This window comes from Tachyglossus aculeatus, chromosome 18 (genome assembly GCF_015852505.1).
Source record: "Tachyglossus aculeatus isolate mTacAcu1 chromosome 18, mTacAcu1.pri, whole genome shotgun sequence".
Lineage (NCBI taxonomy): Eukaryota > Metazoa > Chordata > Mammalia > Monotremata > Tachyglossidae > Tachyglossus > Tachyglossus aculeatus.
In genome coordinates, this window is record NC_052083.1 from 3294551 (window position 1) to 3313427 (window position 18877).

At 45.2% G+C, this 18877-nt stretch overlaps 2 protein-coding genes across 3 annotated transcripts in view; one reads left to right on the top strand and one right to left on the bottom strand.

The window, feature by feature from the left end:
- The window catches only part of TATDN1 (TatD DNase domain containing 1), a 24090-nt gene extending 15969 nt beyond the window's left edge, over positions 1 to 8121 (bottom strand). Inside the window, exons 1-3 of the mRNA XM_038760188.1 lie at positions 8052 to 8121; positions 2652 to 2717; positions 1151 to 1200 (exon numbers count right to left, since the gene is read on the bottom strand). Coding sequence (XP_038616116.1) covers positions 1151 to 1200; positions 2652 to 2717; positions 8052 to 8073 — 138 coding nt within the window. The 5' untranslated portion in view covers positions 8074 to 8121. The remainder of the gene's footprint in view (positions 1 to 1150; positions 1201 to 2651; positions 2718 to 8051) is intronic.
- The window catches only part of NDUFB9 (NADH:ubiquinone oxidoreductase subunit B9), a 20344-nt gene extending 3373 nt beyond the window's left edge, over positions 1 to 16971 (top strand). Inside the window, exons 1-4 of one of the 2 annotated variants that reach the window (XM_038760191.1) lie at positions 8283 to 8415; positions 14075 to 14267; positions 14912 to 15025; positions 16642 to 16971. In XM_038760191.1, coding sequence (XP_038616119.1) covers positions 8315 to 8415; positions 14075 to 14267; positions 14912 to 15025; positions 16642 to 16773 — 540 coding nt within the window. In that variant the 5' untranslated portion in view covers positions 8283 to 8314 and the 3' untranslated portion in view covers positions 16774 to 16971. Of the gene's footprint in view, positions 1 to 8282; positions 8416 to 14074; positions 14268 to 14911; positions 15026 to 16641 lie in introns of those variants that run through there. The other variant, XM_038760190.1, reaches the window with a different exon arrangement.
- Positions 16972 to 18877: the final 1906 nt, after the last annotated feature.

Consider the following 18877-nt stretch of genomic DNA (forward strand, 5'->3'; position numbering starts at 1 on the left):
GGAAGAGAGGTTTTTTTCGTTTGTTTTGAATCCCTGCTGCAGGAGTGTCGTTAGGTAAAAAGCAGAACTTGTTTTATATCAGAGGAGGAAATATCTGTAATAAAGTTGAGACCAGGAAATCAGAAAAGGAAGAGATTTTTTTCGAGAGATATCAACTTTTAACAAATGAGCCTTAGGACTAACTCTCTTTAGAAATAATAGAAGACAAGCCAGGAAAGTTTAAGAACTCACACAAATAAATATTTTCAAAAGGTCAATCTAAAACTCTTTAAGGAGTAGAAGCATAATACCTTTCAAGATATGCAAAACCAAAACATGGCAGAGAAAAACAAAAACCACTCGCAAAACATTTTTAATGATTTTTCTTATGAGACACGTGTCCAGGCTTAAATGTAATAACTCCCTTGGGCTTGAATACAGAAATCAGATTATATGCTTTCCTATTTGCGTTTTGCAAATAACGGCTAAAAGTTTTTTTTATTTATTCAGTCTCCTCTTTAGCAATGCAAAGAAAAATGCTCATTTTTCTTTATATTGAAACAGAAATAGTGTTCATAATACAGCTCCTGAATGTTCTGAAGGGAAAGGGGTTAAAATGCAGTGGGAAAGGACTGAGAAAATCGTTCTTTTCCTTCTTGAATTTCTATGAGTCCACATCAGTTTTTCTCCCAACCAGCCAACCTTCCACTTGACCTCATGAACTACAATTTATATCCACTGAATAGTGTAGAATGCTTATATTATTTACTTCGCTGCGAGTGTATACTAAGAAAGGGGAAGTGCTATGAATTGTTTTCACTAAGGGCTCATATGTGCAGAGCACTGTTGGGAGAATACAACATAATAAAAGCTAGTTGACTCACTAGCTGCAATACTGGTGGGACAGGTCCAAGTCCACGATCAAAAGGCATGGGAAATTGAACTGGATCTCACCATTCCAAAGTGATGATTTAAAAGGAACAGGAGGCTTTTAAAGGTTGTGACCTTTTCCCCAAAGGAACCGTTTCTAACTAAAATACTGTTTAAAACAAACAAACAAAAAAGCCAAAACAAAAACAAACCCGCACGCATCAGCTAAATACACTAATATTTCTTGGAACTTCCGTGCATTTCACCCAAACACAAACAGAATAAAAAGAAGCAAATTTACCTTTCTAACGCCAGTTTGGACTGCTCTCTCTACTACATCCAACAAGTCATCTGTAAAAATTTACCCCCCAAATAGAAACAGGTAAATAAGAATCCATCTTAAGAGATTTTATGACCGCTTTTACCAATCACAAATATTCCTCCCTCCTGGCACCTAAAAATCACTTTGTACTCACTGGAAGGGTGTCACTATAAATGAACCAATCATATGGGCTAAATAAGCTTTGGGCAGAGATAAGTATACAAAAACTGATTATCATCCTTTTTATGTTATGTTTTATTTAGTGAAATGTAAGCTGGAGGAAATCAATGCGGTATGAGTTAATAATAATAATAATGGTGGCATTTATTAAGCGCTTACTATGTGCAAAGCACTGTTCTAAGCACTGGGGTAGATACAAGGTAATCAAGTTGTCCCACGTGGGGCTCACAGACTTAATCCCCATTTTCCAGATGAGGGAACTGAGGCCCAGAGAAGTGAAGTGACTTGCCCAAAGTCACACAGCTGACAAGTGGCGGAGCCGGGATTTGAACCCATGACCTCTGACTCCAAAGCCCGAACTCTTTCCACTGAGCCACGCTGCTTCTCGAGTTCATAACACTAAAGAACCCCAGGCACGGTGACCTTACCTAATTAATACACCTTGAACATGTACTTCCCAAGCGCTTAGTACAGTGCTCTGCACAGAGTAAGTGTTCAATAAATACGATTGAGTGAATGAATGAACATGATACTGGCTAAAGTAAACTCAGTTTTCCATTCAAAAGTCACAGAGAGTGTGTATTTTATTTCTTCCTGCAAGGCTACCGGTAGCTTATGATGACACCGCTTGGAAAAATCTCAGTGAATGTTAAAATTCTTATTTAATGAATCCTGAGGATGGAGAAGTCATTTCCCTCTACCTGGAATCTGCTGAGTAGCCAGTCCTATCAACGAATCCCTCCCTTTCAAAAGTCGGACGGTTAACTACACGATTCAGTAAGAAATATTAGGGGAAGGAGAACGGGTAATCTCCAATTTACAGATAACTATATCATCATCAATCGTATTTACTGAGCGCTTACTGTGTGCAGAGCACTGTACTAAGCGCTTGGGAAGTACAAATTGCCAACATATAGAGACAGTCCCTGCCCAACTGTGGGCTCACAGTCTAAAAGTCTAAACACAGTCTAGTCTAAACTATATCTTCCCCTCAGTTACCTCAAGCGACTTGCCCCAGATCACACAGCAGGAAAGCGGGGGAGCCGGGATGAGAATCCGCCTCACAGCTCCCTGGTCCCTGCTTTTTCCGCTACGTTACGGCTGCTTCACCTTCTGTGAGATGGTTCGGTTCCTAAGCCTGGCTCGGTTGGGCAGCTGCCTCGGTCCCCTGCCCCGAATCCGGCCCTGACTACGATCTCTATGCCCTGGGCGGGTGGAATTGAGCTTTAACCGATTCTGTGACTCCGGAGGTAAATACGCCTTCGCCGAGGAAACGGCTCACGGCACCGCAAGAATTTACCTTGATGCTTTTGGATCCCTCTGTAAATTCCTCTGAACATCGGGTCAGTCAGATTGATGCCAATATCTGTACGGAGCAAATGCATGCACGTAAGTTACAGGTTCACTTTACAGCACCTGCTGCATTTCAGAGCTTCCACAAAATGCACTCTTGGTTTCTAGAGTCCGTTTGCAACTGACTTCTACAATCAAAAGGGTCATGTTTTGCCTTAAGGGGATTGATGTGCAAGCACCCTTCTAGACTGTAAGCTCCTTGTGGGCAGGGAACATGTCCACCAACTCTGTGGTACTCTCCCAAGGCTTAGTACAGTGCTCTGCCCACTGTAGTACCACTGGCCAGCAGGTGCACAGGCCGGAGCTACCAATAATAATAATAATAATGATGGCATTTATTATTATTTTTTTGGTGGGGGGGGGGATGTAGTACAACTTTTATTAAAAAACTGAAGTTTCCTAACCAAACTGCATCATTAGGATTTTACATCTATCGTTTTGTTGTTTCTGCAAATTATTATCGGCTATACGTGTTCTTAAGAGCTCTTCATGAGCACTACAATATAGGTGAAGACTAGCTGGTAACTTAGCCCAGTGGAAAGTGCACAGGACTGGTAGGAGATCGAGGTTATAGTCATCGTCATCATCAATCGTATTTATTGAGCGCTTACTATGTGCAAAGCACCCTACTCTGGGGCTGGACTTGTGCCGGCCACGAGTCATTGTGGTCCGGGGGCCGTGGGAAAAACTGTAGAGCTGAACCGGGAATTTCACTTCTCTGTGCCTCGGTTACCTCATCTGTAAAATGGGGATTAGGATTGTGAATCCCATGTGGGTCAGGGGGTCTGTGTCCAACGGATTAGCTTGTATCTACCCCAATGCTTACAACAGAATATATACATACATAATACATAGACATAAACAATACATACAACAGAATTGTATGAACTTATTACTCTATTTGTGCGTATTTATTCTATTTATTTTATTTTGTTAATGTTTTGTTTTGTTCTCTGTCTCCCCTTTCTAGACTGTGAGCCCACTGCTGGGTAGGGACCGTCTCTATATGTTGCCAACTTGTACTTCCCAAGCGCTTAGTACAGTGCTCTGCACACAGTAAGCGCTCAATAAATACAATTGAATGAATGAATGAACAGTGTTTGCACATAGCAAGTACTTAACAAATGCCATTATCTCTATATTAAAAAAATATATATACAGGTGCTGTGGGGAGGGGAAGGAGGTAAGGCGGGGGGGATGGGGAGGAGGAGGAGAGGAAGGAGGGGGCTCAGTGTGGGAAGGCCTCCTGGAGGAGGTGAGCTTGCTTCTCTGGGCCTCAGTGACCTCATCTGTCAAATGCAGATGGAGACTGGGAGCCCTACGGGGGACAACCTGATGACCTTGTATCCCCCCACCCAGCGCTTAGAACAGTGCTTGGCACTTGGAAAGCGTTTAAGAAACACCATCATTATTACTACCACAGTCTTTTAGACTGTGAGCCCACTGTTGGGTAGGGACTGTCTCTACATGTTGCTAACTTCTACTTCCCAAGCGCTTAGTACAGTGCTCTGCACACAGTAAGCGCTCTATAAATACGATTGACTGATTGGTTGACAAATGCCATCATCATTATTTACAATGGGGATGAAGACTGTGAGCCCCACGTGGGACAACCTGATCACAACTCTGACACTTGTCTGTTGTGTGACTTTGGGCAAGTCACTTCACTTCTCTGTGCCTCAATTTCCTCATCTGTAAAATGGGGATGAAGACTGTGAGCCCCCATGGGATAACCTGATCACCCTATAACCTCCCTGGCATTTAGAACAGTGCTCTGCACATAGTAAACGCTTAATAAACGCCATCATTATTATCACCTTGTATCCCCCTGGCAGTTAGAACAGTGCTTGGCACCTAGTAAGTGCTTAACAAATACCACGATTATTACTATGGTGATTACTATTATTAAAATGGGGATGAAGACTGTGAGCCCCACGTGGGACAACCTGATAACCTCGTATCTCCCCCAGCGCTTAGAACAGCGCTCGGTACATAGGAAGCGCTGAAACACATAGTAAGCGCTTAAAAAATGCCATCATTATTATCACCTTGTATCCCCCTGACGGTTAGAACAGTGCTTGGCACATAGTAAGCGCTTAACAAATACCACGATTATTATTATTATAATTACTATTATTAAAACGGGGATGAAGACGGGGAGCCCCACGTGGGACAACCTGATGACCTCGTATCTCCCTGGGCGCTTAGAACAGCGCTCGGTACATAGGAAGCGCTTAACAAATGCCATCATTATCATCACCTTGCATCCCCGTCGGTTAGAACAGTGCTTGGCACCTAGTATGCGCTTAACAAATACCACGATTATTATCATGATGATTACTGTTATTAAAACGGGGATGAAGACTGTGAGCCCCACGTGGGACAACCTGATGACCTCGTATCTCCCCCCGCGCTTACAACAGCGCTCGGTACAGAGGAAGCGCTGAAACACATAGTAAGCGCTTAATAACTGTTGGGTAGGGCCCGTCTCTATATGTTGCCAACTTGTACTTCCCAAGCGCTTAGTACAGTGCTCTGCACACAGTAAGCGCTCAATAAATACGATTGAATGAATGGATAATAAATGCCATCATCATTATCACCTTGTATTTCCCTGGCTGTTAGAACAGTGCTTGGCACGCAGTAAGTGCTTAATAAATGCCATTATTATTATTATAGTAAGCGCTTAACAAAAACCACGATTATTATTATGATTACTATTATTAAAATGGGGATGAAGACTGTGAGCCCCACGTGGCACAACTTGATGACCCCGTATCTCCCCCGGCACTTAGAAAGCGCTCGGTACATAGGAAACGCTGAAACACATAGTAAGCGCTTAATAATTGTTGGGTAGGGCCCGTCTCTATATGTTGCCAACTTGCACTTTCCAAGCGCTTAGCCCAGTGCTCTGCACACGGTAAGTGCTCAATAAATACGACTGAATGAATGACTGAATAATAAATGCCATCATTATCATCACCTTGTATCCCCCTGGCGGTTAGAACAGTGCTTGGCACCTAGTAAGCGCTTAACAAATACCACGACTATTACTATGGTGATTACTATTATTAAAACGGGGATGATGGCGGGGAGCCCCACGTGGGACAACCTGATGACCTCGTATCTCCCCCGGCGCTTACAACAGTGCTCGGTACAGAGGAAGCGCTTAATACTTATTTATTACTCTATTTATTTATTTATTTTACTTGTACCTATCTATTCTATATATTTTATTTTGTTAGTCTGTTTGGTTTTGTTCTCTGTCTCCCCCTTTTAGACTGTGAGCCCATTGTTGGGTAGGGACTGTCTCTAGATGTTGCCAACTTGTACTTCCCAAGCGCTTAGTACAGTGCTCTGCACACAGTAAGTGCTCAATGAATACGATTATCATCAATTGATTGATTAATTGATTGATTGATTAATAAATAATTGATTGATTAATAAATGCCATCATTACCATCCCCTTGTATCCCCCTGGCGGTTAGAACAGTGCTTGGCACCTAGTAAGCGCTTAACAAATACCACGATTATTACTATGGTGATTACTATTATTAAAACGGGGATGAAGGCGGGGAGCCCCACGTGGGACGACCTGATGACCTCGTATCTCCCCCGGCGCTTACAACAGCGCTCGGTACAGAGGAAGCGCTTAATACATATTTGTACATATTTATTACTCTATTTATTTATTTGTTTTACTTGCACATATCTATTCCATTTAGTTTATTTTGTTAGCATGTTTGGTTTTGTTCTCTGTCTCCCCCTTTCAGACTGTGAGCCCACTGTTGGGTAGGGACCGTCTCTAGATGTTGCCAACTTGGACTTCCCAAGCGCTTAGCCCAGTGCTCTGCACACAGTAAGTGCTCAATAAATACGATTGATTATCACTTGATTGATTGATTAATAAATAATTGATTGATTAATAAATGCCATCATTACCATCCCCTTGTATCCCCCTGGCGGTTCGAACAGTGCTTGGCACCTAGTAAGCGCTTAACAAATACCACGATTATTACTATGGTGATTACTATTATTAAAACGGGGATGAAGGCGGGGAGCCCCACGTGGGACGACCTGATGACCTCGTATCTCCCCCGGCGCTTACAACAGCGCTCGGTACAGGGGAAGCGCTTAATACATATTTGTACATATTTATTTAACTTGTCCATATCTATTCTATTTATTTCATTTTGTTAGTATGTTTGGTTTTGTTCTCTGTCTCCCCTTTTCAGACTGTGAGCCCACTGTTCGGTAGGGACTGTCTCTAGATGTTGCCAACTTGGACTTCCCAAGCGCTTAGTACAGTGCTCTGCACACAGTAAGTGCTCAATAAATACGATTATCATCAATTGATTAATTGATTAATTAATTAATAATTGATTGATTAATAAATGCCATCATTACCATCCCCTTGTATCCCCCTGGCGGTTAGAACAGTGCTTGGCACCTAGTAAGCGCTTAACAAATACCACGATTATTACTATGGTGATTACTATTATTAAAACGGGGATGAAGGCGGGGAGCCCCACGTGGGACGACCTGATGACCTCGTATCTCCCCCGGCGCTTACAACAGCGCTCGGTACAGAGGAAAGCGCTTAATACATATTTACTACTCTATTTATTTATTTATTTTACTTGTCCATATCTATTCTATTTATTTTCTTTTGTTAGTATGGTTTTGTTCTCTGTCTCCCCCTTTCAGACTGTGAGCCCACTGTTGGGTAGGGCCTGTCTCTAGATGTTGCCACCTTGTACTTCCCAAGCGCTTAGTACAGTGCTCTGCACACAGTAAGTGCTCAATAAATACGATTATCATCAATTGATTGATTGATTAATAAATAATTGATTGATTAATAAATGCCATCATTACCATCCCCTTGTATCCCCCTGGCGGTTAGAACAGTGCTTGGCACCTAGTAAGCGCTTAACAAATACCACGATTATTGCTATGGTGATTACTATTATTAAAACGGGGATGAAGGCGGGGAGCCCCACGTGGGACGACCTGAGGACCTCGCATCCCCCCCGGCGCTCAATCAATCAATCAATCGTATTGATTGAGCGCTTACTGTGTGCAGAGCACTGTACTAAGCGCTTAGTACAGTGCTACAGTGCTCAGTACGTAGGAAGCGCTGAAACAACCGCCACCATTATAATGAAAATGAAGACTTTTCGACTGCGAGCCCACTGTTGGGTAGGGTCTGCCTCTCCATGTAGCCAATTTGTACTTCCCGAGCGCTTAGTACAGTGCTCTGCACATAGTAAGCGCTCAATAAATACGACTGATGATGATGATGATGATGAAGACGAGGGCAGAGCCGCCAGGAGGGAGCGTCCCTTACCGATGAGGGGGAATCGGGTCATGATGGCGGCGGCGGCCCCTCCCTCTCGCTCCTCTTCGGCGGAAGCGGAAACCCCGCCCACCAGCCCCCGCGGCGCGCAGGCGCACTCCGCCCCCCGCCCTCCAGACTCCCGGCAGCCCCCGCGCTGCGCACGCGCACTGCGCCCCCCGCGCCCCCCGGACTCCCGGCAGCCCCCGCGGCGCGCAGGCGCGTTGGGCCCCTTCTTCCCCCGTCCCTCCCCGCTGAAGGTGAAGCGGGCCAAGATGGCGGTGTCGGTGGCCGGGGCCTACCTCACCCACCGACAGAAAGTGCTGCGCCTCTACAAGCGGGCGCTCAGGCACCTCGAGTCCTGGTGCATCTACAGGTGAGGCCCACTTGTACGGACTCATTTTATCTTATTAATACGTTCTGTTTTGTCGTCTGTCTCCCCCTTCTAGACTGTGAGCCCACTGTTGGGTAGGGACTGTCTCTAGCTGTTGCCATCTTGGACTTCCCAAGCGCTTAGCCCAGTGCCCTTCACACAGTAGGCGCTCAATAAATACGACTGAATGAAGGAATGAATTTATTTATTTTACTTGCACATATTTACTATTCTATTTATTTTGTTAATATGTTCGATTCTGTCGTCTGTCTCCCCCTTCTAGACTGTGAGCCCACTGTTGGGTAGGGACTGTCTCTATGTGTTGCCAATTTGTACTTCCCAAGCGCTTAGTCCAGTGCCCTGCACATAGTAAGCGCTCAATAAATACGATTGATTGATTGATTGTGAGCCCGCTGTTGGGTAGGGACCGTCTCTCCATGTTGCCAACTTGGACTTCCCAAGCGCTTAGCCCAGTGCCCTGCACACAGTAGGCGCTCAATAAATACGACTGAATGAAGGAATGAATTTATTTATCTTACTTACACGTATTTACTATTCTATTTATTTTGTTAATATGTTCGATTTTGTCGTCTGTCTCCCCCTTCTAGACTGTGAGCCCGCTGTTGGGTAGGGACTGTCTCTCGATGTTGCCAACTTGGACTTCCCAAGCGCTTAGCCCAGTGCTTTGCACACAGTGAGCGCGCAATAAATACGACTGAATGAAGGAATGAATTTATTTTACTTGTACATATGCAGTATTCTATTTACTTTATTAATATGTTCTGTTTTGTTCTCTGTCTCCCCCTTCTAGACTGTGAGCCCACTGTTGGGTAGGGCCCGTCTCTCGATGTTGCCAACTTGGACTTCCCAAGCGCTTAGTCCAGTGCTCTGCACACAGTAAGCACTCAATAAATACGAGTGAATGAGTTTATTTTACTTGTACATATTTACTATTCTATTTATTTTGTTAATATGTTCGGTTTTGCTGTCTCTCTCCCCCTTCTAGACTGTGAGCCCACTGTTGGGTAGGGACTGTCTCTAGCTGTTGCCATCTTGGACTTCCCAAGCGCTTAGCCCAGTGCTCTGCACACAGTAAGCGCTCAATAAATACGACTGAATGAAGGAATGAATTTATTTATTTTACTTGCACATATTTACTATTCTATTTATTTTGTTAATATGTTCGATTCTGTCGTCTGTCTCCCCCTTCTAGACTGTGAGCCCACTGTTGGGTAGGGACCGTCTCTAGATGTTGCCAGTTTGTACTTCCCAAGCGCTTAGTCCAGTGCCCTGCACATAGTAAGCGCTCAATAAATACGATTGATTGATTGATTGTGAGCCCGCTGTTGGGTAGGGACCGTCTCTCCATGTTGCCAACTTGGACTTCCCAAGTGCTTAGTCCAGTGCTCTGCACACAGTAAGCGCTCAATAAGTACGACTGAATGAAGGAATGAATTTATTTTACTTGTACATATTTACTATTCTATTTATTTTGTTAATATGTTTTGTCTTGTTGTCTGTCTCCCCCTTCTAGACTGTGAGCCCACTGTTGGGTAGGGCCCGTCTCTAGATGTTGCCAACTTGGACTTCCCAAGCGCTTAGCCCAGTGCTTTGCACACAGTAAGCGCGCAATAAATACGATTGAATGAAGGAATGAATTTGTTTTACTTGCACATATTTACTATTCCATTTATTTTATTAATACGTTCTGTTTTGTTGTCTGTCTCCCCCTTCTAGACTGTGAGCCCGCTGTTGGGTAGGGCCTGCAACTTGGAGTTCCCAAGCGTTTAGCCCAGTGCTCTGCACACAGTAAGCACTCAATAAGTACGAGTGAATGAGTTTATTTTACTTGTACATATTTACTATTCTATTTATTTTGTTAGTATGTTTTGTCTTGTTGTCTGTCTCCCCCTTCTAGCCTGTGAGCCCGCTGTTGGGTAGGGACCGTCTCTCGATGTTGCCGACTTGGACTTCCCAAGCGCTTAGCCCAGTGCTCTGCACACAGTAAGCACTCAATAAATACGAGTGAATGAATGAGTTTATTTTACTTGTACATATTTACCATTCTATTTATTTTATTAATATGTTCTGTTTTGTTGTCTGTCTCCCCCTTCTAGCCTGTGAGCCAGCTGTTGGGTAGGGACCGTCCCTACATGTTGCCAACTTGGACTTCCCAAGCGCTTAGCCCAGTGCTTTGCACTCAGTAAGCGCGCAATAAATACGATTAAATGAAGGAATGAATTTGTTTTACTTGTACATATGTAATATTCTATTTATTTTATTAGTACGCGTTGTTTTGTTGTTTGTCTCCCCCTTCTAGTCTGTGAGCCCGCTGTTGGGTAGGGACCGTCTCTCTATGTTGCCAGCTTGTACTTCCCAAGCGCTTAGTCCAGTGCTTTGCACCACAGTAAGCGCTCAATAAATATGAGTGAATGAATGAATTTATTTTGCTTGTACATTGTGATTGTGATGCCAATTTGTACTTCCCAAGCGCTTAGTACAGTGCTCTGCACATAGTAAGCGCTCAATAAATACGATTGATTGATTGATTGATTGTACATATTTACTATTCTATTTATTTTACTATGCTAATATGTGTTGTTTTGTTGTTTGTCTCCCCCTTCTAGACTGTGAGCCCACTGTTGGGTAGGGACCATCTCTAGATGTTGCCAACTTCGACTTCCCAAGTGCTTAGTCCAGTGCTCTGCACACAGTAAGCGCTCAATAAATACAACTGAATGAATGAATTTATTTTGCTTGCACATATTTACTATTCTGTTTGTTTTATTAATATGTTTTGTCATATTGTCTGTATCCCCCTTCTAGACTGTGAGCCCGCTGTTGGGTAGGGACCATCTCTCGATGTTGCTGACTTGTACTTCCCAAGCACTTAGCCCAGTGCTCTGCACACAGTAAGCGCTCAATAAATACGACTGAATGAAGGAATGAATTTATTTTACCTGTACATATTTACTATTCTATTTATTTTATTAATACATTTTGTTTTGTTGTCTGTCTCCCCCTTCTAGCCTGTGAGCCAGCTGTTGGGTAGGGACCGTCCCTACATGTTGCCAACTTGGACTTCCCAAGCGCTTAGCCCAGTGCTTTGCACTCAGTAAGCGCGCAATAAATACGATTAAATGAAGGAATGAATTTGTTTTACTTGTACATATGTAATATTCTATTTATTTTATTAGTACGCGTTGTTTTGTTGTTTGTCTCCCCCTTCTAGTCTGTGAGCCCGCTGTTGGGTAGGGACCGTCTCTCTATGTTGCCAGCTTGTACTTCCCAAGCGCTTAGTCCAGTGCTTTGCACCACAGTAAGCGCTCAATAAATATGAGTGAATGAATGAATTTATTTTGCTTGTACATATTTACTATTCTATTTATTTTACTATGTTAATATGTGTTGTTTTGTTGTTTGTCTCCCCCTTCTAGACTGTGAGCCCACTGTTGGGTAGGGACCGTCTCTAGATGTTGCCACCTTCGACTTCCCAAGTGCTTAGTCCAGTGCTCTGCACACAGTAAGCGCTCAATAAATACAACTGAATGAATGAATTTATTTTGCTTGCACATATTTACTATTCTGTTTGTTTTATTAATATGTTTTGTCGTATTGTCTGTATCCCCCTTCTAGACTGTGAGCCCGCTGTTGGGTAGGGACCATCTCTCGATGTTGCTGACTTGTACTTCCCAAGCACGTAGCCCAGTGCTCTGCACACAGTAAGCGCTCAATAAATACAACTGAATGAGGGAATGAATTTATTTTACCTGTACATATTTACTATTCTATTTATTTTATTAATACATTTTGTTTTGTTGTCTGTCTCCCCCTTCTAGCCTGTGAGCCCGCCGTTGGGTAGGGACCGTCTCTCCATGTTGCCAACTTGGACTTCCCAAGCGCTTAGCCCAGTGCTCTGCACACAGTAAGCGCTCAATAAATACGACTGAATGAAGGAATGAATTTATTTTACTTGCACATATTTACTATTCTATTTATTTTATTTTATCATCATTCTCGGCACCCACCTACACCCTGCTGCAGCATCAGGCCCCACATCGCTAATCGCAAGATTGTGAGCCCCACAATCAATCAGTCATATTTATTGAGAGTTTACTATGTGCAGAGCACTGTACTAGGCACTTGGGAGAGCAAAACACAAGAGAATTAGCGGTCACGTTCCCTGCCCACAACGCAGTGATTGTCCGACCTGATTTTCTCATACCTTCACCAACGCTTAGTGTTGTGCTTGGCACATAGTGTGCGCTTAACAAAAACAACCATTATCTATTTTCTCTCTAAGAGAAGCAGCGTGGTCAAGTGGATAGAGCCCAGGCCTGGGAGTCGGAAGGACCTGAGTTCTAATTCCGGCTCTGCCACCTGTCTGCTCTGTGACCTTGGGCAAGTCACTTCATTCGCCTGGGCCTCAGTTACCTCATCTGTAAAATGGGGATTAAGACTCAGCCCCAAGGGGACTTGTTCACCCTGATTAACTCATTGTGCCTGCCCCTTAGTAAGCGCTTAAACAAGAAACACCATTATTTAGCACCTGCTGGAAGGCATCGTGGCTCAGTGGAAAGAGTCAGGGGTCATGGGTTCAAATCCCGGCTCCGCCACTTGTCAGCTGTGTGATTTAGGACAAGTCACTTCTGGGCCTCAGTTACCTCATCTGTAAAACGGGTATTGACTGTGAGCCCTCCGTGGGACAACCTGATCACTCTGTAGCCTCCCCAGTGCTTAGAACAGTGCTTTGCACATAGTAAGCGCTTAATAAATGCCATCATTATAATTATTATTGTCTGCCGGGCACTATTTCCCCAGTCCGGCAAAATGCGTGGAATCCAGATTGAAACAGCGGGAGAAGTGAAATAATATTGATTAGGCCATTGACCCTGAATCGCGCAAAATGCCACGGTGGCCGTAGAGCCACTGGTTTATCAACATTCTTACCCCTCGATGAGAGCGATCATTGTTTTCTCAGTTGCTGAACTGCCTACAAAATGTACTGGCAATTGTCCTGAATGGTCATATAGAAGAATGGCAGGCAACAGAGATTCAAGTGACTTCACCAAGGTCACCCCAAGACTAGTGAGAGAGAGAGAGAGAGAGACAGTGTCATTGTAGTTAGGGCTTGGGCCTTAAAATTAGGGTTAAACAAGCTCCCCCCCCCCACCAAAAAAAAATTAAAAAATCTTAAAGTTTTCATTGTCTAATCAATCAGTGGTATTTAATCTGCGTGCAGAACACCGTACTAAGAACTTGGGAGAGTATAATACAGCGGAGTTAGTAGATATATTCCCTCCCAAAAGGAAGCTTAGGTTCTGATCATAAGAAAAGCTTCAGGTGATTTACAAATCCTGAGCACATTAACTTCTCGAGAATTTCTAGATGGGAGGCCGGGTGGGTTAGTGGGTGGGAGTCAACGAGACAATGGTTCTAGTCCCAGCTGGGTCACTAGCCAAAGGTAACCCTTTAAGCAAGTCACTTAACGTCTTTGTGCCCGTTTCCTTATGTGTAAAATTGGGTAAAATAGATTGTAAGCCCTGTTTGGGACAGGGACTGTGACCAAACTGATAACCTTGTATCTACCCCAGTGCAAGTGCTTAATACATGCCGTTATTACTATTAATAATAAAAATCCTCACACACATCTGCTTTTTAGGGACAAGTACCGTTACTTCGCCTGCTTGATGAGAGCCCAATTTGAAGAACATAAGAATGAAAAGGATATGATAAAGGCAACCAAGCTACTCAAGGCTGCCGAGGAAGAGTTTTGGCAGAGACAGCACCCTCAGCCCTACATCTTCCCGGATTCTCCCGGAGGCACCTCCTATGAGAGATATGAATGTTACAAGGTAGGAACTCCTGTTCAGCCGTGTCCTTTCCTAAAAAGGAAGTATGTCCACTGGGAGGTGATCGGTTAGTGTCTGGCTTCGGGTCAGATTTAGGCCTGGGATAATAATAATAATGGCATTTATTAAGCGCTTACTACGTGCAAAGCACTGTTCTAAGCGCCGGAGAGGTTACAAGGTGATCAGGTTGTCCCACGGGGGGCTTACAGTCTTTATCCCCATTTTACAGATGAGGGAACTGAGGCACAGAGAAGTGACTTGCCCAAAGTCACACAGCTGACAGTTGGCAGAGCTGGGATTTGAACCCATGACCTCTGACTCCAAAGCCCGGGCTCTTTCCACCGAACCACACTGTTTCTGTGGGATGACTAACAAGGTCCCAGTATGAGAGCGTAGCTTCATGGCTACAGAACGGACCCGGGGGTCAGAAAGAACTGAGTTCTAATCCTGCCTCCGCCACTTGTCTGCTGTGTGACCTTGGGCAAGTCACTTCTCTGTGCCTCAGTTCCCTCACCTGGAAAATGGGGATTAAGACTTGGAGCCCCACGTGGGACCATGAACTGCATCCAACCTGCTTAGCTTGTGTCCAACCCAGCGTGTCCTGTGCAGTGTATATGAAGCAGTGACAGACTGTCTCTTCCCGGCAGATTCCCGAATGGTGCCTGGATTACTGGCATCCCTCGGAGAAAGCCATGTACCCTGATTACTTCTCCAAGAGGGAACAGTGGAAGAAACTGCGTATGGAGAGTTGGGAAAAAGAGGTGAGTCCCACAGGCATTTCAGTGACCCACACAACACACTTATCGTAGACTTCTCCACCCGCAAAATACCGTTCTCAGGGTTTATTTAGGTCTGCTGGTGTTTTATACTTAAGACCCTTGGTCAACAAGGTCAGTTTAATAAAATGTCTGTTGACTCGTGACACCAGCCTCTCCAGTTTGCGGGAAAACCTCTTAGCTGTGGACTTGCTGCAAACCATCTTATCTTCTTTTTTTTACAACTGCCCTGCCCTGTCTTCCAAAGCTCATCAGACTGCCAAAGTCAAATTGACATTGGTTTGAAAAGCAAAGGGAGAGAGAGGCTGGCTGGGAGGGGAAAAAATGGTACTTATTAGCACCATTAGCATCTGATGGAAACTGATCTGCAGTTACTTAAGTCAACTTCAGATTCAGGCTTGGAAGAAACAGACCGTTCAAGCTCAAGTTCTACTGACCGTGGCTCTGTGAGTACAACTGTGAATAAGGTGCAAAACAAATTCTGTTTAAAAAAGCAAAACTGTGGCAGTTTTGGGTCTTCCCACTATCTGGGAACCTAGGAGGATGTCATTTTTCAGCTTTCTGTTGGTGTGCCTGGAGGTGGTTTATGGCTGCCCTAACGAAATATTTTGTGGAGGAAAAGGGGAAGGGAACTGAGATTATGATGTCTACACTGGTGAGTGTTAAGTGACCAATTAAGGGTATTTGAGTGCTTACTGTGTGCAGAGCACTGTTCTAAGGGCTTGGGAGAGCACAATCCAATAGAATTGGTAGACATGATCCCTGCCCACAAAAAGCTTATGGTCCAGAGGCGGAGACGGGACATTTAAATAAATTATATGTTGCCAATTTGTACTTCCCAAGTGCTTAGTACAGTGCTCTGCACATAGTAAGCACTCAATAAATACGATTCATGATGATGATGATAAATTAAGGCAAGAGGGAGACTAGACGGATATGTAAAGAAGAGCTGTGGGCCAAATGTCAAATGCTTAAGAGGTACTGATCAAAGTGCATAGGTGATGTAGAAGGGAGGGGAAGTGAGGTCCTAGATGGGCTTTTTAGGAGGGCTTTGGAGGTGGGGAGAGGGATCATCTGTTGGATGTGAAGGGGGAGAGTTCCAGGCTAGAGGGAGGACTTGGGCGAGGAGTCTGCTGGTGAGACAGATGAGGTCGAGACGGAGTTAGAAGAGCGAAGCGGGTGGATTGGATTGGGTTGTCGGAGGCAATCAGTGAGGTGAGATAGGAAGATGAGGGGGGTGCGCAGATTGGGTGCTTTAAAGCTGAAGGTAAGGAGTTGGTTTACCGCAGAGGAGAGATGTGGGGAGACATGGACTGAGATTTCTCTCCAAGGCAGAAGCTTGTAGAGAAGGAGCGGCAGGAGCTGCACCCTGGAGGTCCTTGGACCACCTGGAGGCAGCAAGCCATCGGGGCGCCCTCAAGTCCGAGCCACCCTCCTGTCAGCAGGGTGTCTCCGATGGCAAGGGGCCGTTCTGGCTTTTCCATCCCACCGTCTCTTCCTGGTCCCGCTACCCCACTGATGACGAGCGACGCAGCTGAGGTTCCAGTTGCTCCGGGAGGGCACGGTCAGCTCCCTCGTGACCATTCCGATTCCTCTTCTAGGTGAAGCAGCTCGAGGAGGAAACTCCGCCTGATGGTCCCAAGACCGAAGCCCTGCCCCCAGCTCGCAAAGAGGGGGATCTGCCCCCGCTGTGGTGGCACATTGTGACCAGGCCTCGTGAGCGCCCCGTGTAACCTCGCCCGGTTACCGACCACCACCACCCCTGCCCCCGGCGGGACCCCCTAACCGTGCAAGACCAGAATCGCTTGCCGTAATAAAATCAACGTTAACTGCAGTCATGTTTGGTGTCCTTAGGTTTTCGGGGAGGGGGATACTTAACAAATCTGAACAAATACTTAACAGATACTTAACAAATCTGATGATGATTTATTGAGCGCTTACTGTATGCCAGAGCCCTTGTGCATATCTATTCTATTCATTTTATTTGGTTAGTATGTTTGGTTTTGTTGTCTGTCTCCCCCTTTTAGACTGCGAGCCCACTGTTGGGTAGGGACTGTCTCTAGATGTTGCCAATCTGTACTTCCCAAGCGCTTAGTACGGCGCTCTGCACACAGTAAGCACTCAATAAATACAATTGATGATGATTTATTTTATTTTATTAGCATGTTTGGTTTTGTTCTCCGTCTCCCCCTTTTAGACTGCGAGCCCACTGTTGGGTAGGGACCGTCTCTAGATGTTGCCGATTTGTGCTTTCCAAGCGCTTAGTACAGCGCTCTGCACATAGTAAGCGCTCAATAAATACGATTGATGGTGATTTATTGAGCGCTTACTGTGTGCCAGAGCCCTTGCGCATATCTTATTCTATTTTATTTGGTTAGTATGTTTGGTTTCGTTCTCCGTCTCCCCCTTTTAGACCGCGAGCCCACTGTTGGGTAGGGACTGTCTCTAGATGTTGCCAATTTGTACTTCCCAAGTGCTTAGTACAGTGCTCTGCACATAGTAAGCGCTCAATAAATACGATTGATGATGATGATGATGATCTTAATGGCCTCTGCGGTGAATCAATTCCACCCTCCTTCCCCAAAGCGCTGCTGAGCGGGGGTGGTGGCGGGAAGCCTGCCACATTCACTATCGAGCCAGATCTCTGATTTGGGAACAGATAATAATAATAATAATAATAATAACGTTGGCATTTGTTAAGCGCTTACTATGTGCAAAGCACTGTTCTAAGCGCTTGGGGGGGATACAAAGTGATCAGGTTGTCCCACGTGGGGCTTACAGTCTTAATCCCCACTTTACAGATGAGGTAACTGAGGCTCAGAGAAGTTAAGTGACTTGCCCAAGGTCACACAGCAGACAGGTGGCGGAGCCTGGATTCGAACCCATGACCTCTGACTCCAAAGCCCGGGCTCTTTCCACTGAGCCACGCTGCTTCTCTAATGTAGATAATGTAGCAGGCTACGGCCGTCTCCCCGCACCCCCTTTTTTTAGGGTATCCATTAGGCGCTTACTATGCTCCAGGTACTAAACGCTAGGGTAGATACAAGCTGATCACGTTGGACCCAGTCCAGATCCCACCTGGGCCTCCAACAATCCTCATTTTACAGATGAGGTAACAGGAAGGGACTTGCCCAAGGTCTGTCAGCCGGGAAGTGGCTGGGATTAGAACCCAGGGCCTTCTGCCCCCCCAGGCTCCTGCTCCGGCCACGCCGCTTCCCCCATAGAGAAGCAGCGTGGCTCAGTGGGAAAGAGCACGGGCTTTGGAGTCAGAGGTCATGGGTTCGAATCCCGGCTCCGCCACATGTCTGCTGTGTGATGTTGGGCAAGTCACTTCTCTTCCCCCATAGAGAAGCAGCGTGGCTCAGTGGAAAGAGCACGGGCTTTGGAGTCAGAGGTCATGGGTTCGAATCCCAGCTCCGCCACATGTCTGCTGTGTGACCGTGGGCAAGTCACTTCTCTGAGCCTCAGTTACCTCATCTGTAAAATGGGGATTGACTGTGAACCCCACGTGGGACAACCTGATCACGTTGTATCCCCCCCCAGTGCTTTCCACATAGTAAGCGCTTAACAAATGCCATTATTATTATTATAACACGGACGATAGGGGGAAAAAGCTGCAGATTTACGAAAGCCCGCGCTGCGGCCTCGACCTCTATACGTTGCCAACTTGTACTTCCCAAGCGCTTAGTACAGTGCTCAGCACGCAGTAAGCGCTCAATAAATACGACTGATGATGATGACCCGTTCGTGTCGTAGCCAGGATAGATAAGGAGAAACCCCACTACGGCAGAACTCGGTGTACGGCTCATCATCATCCTCGTCATCAATCGTATTTAT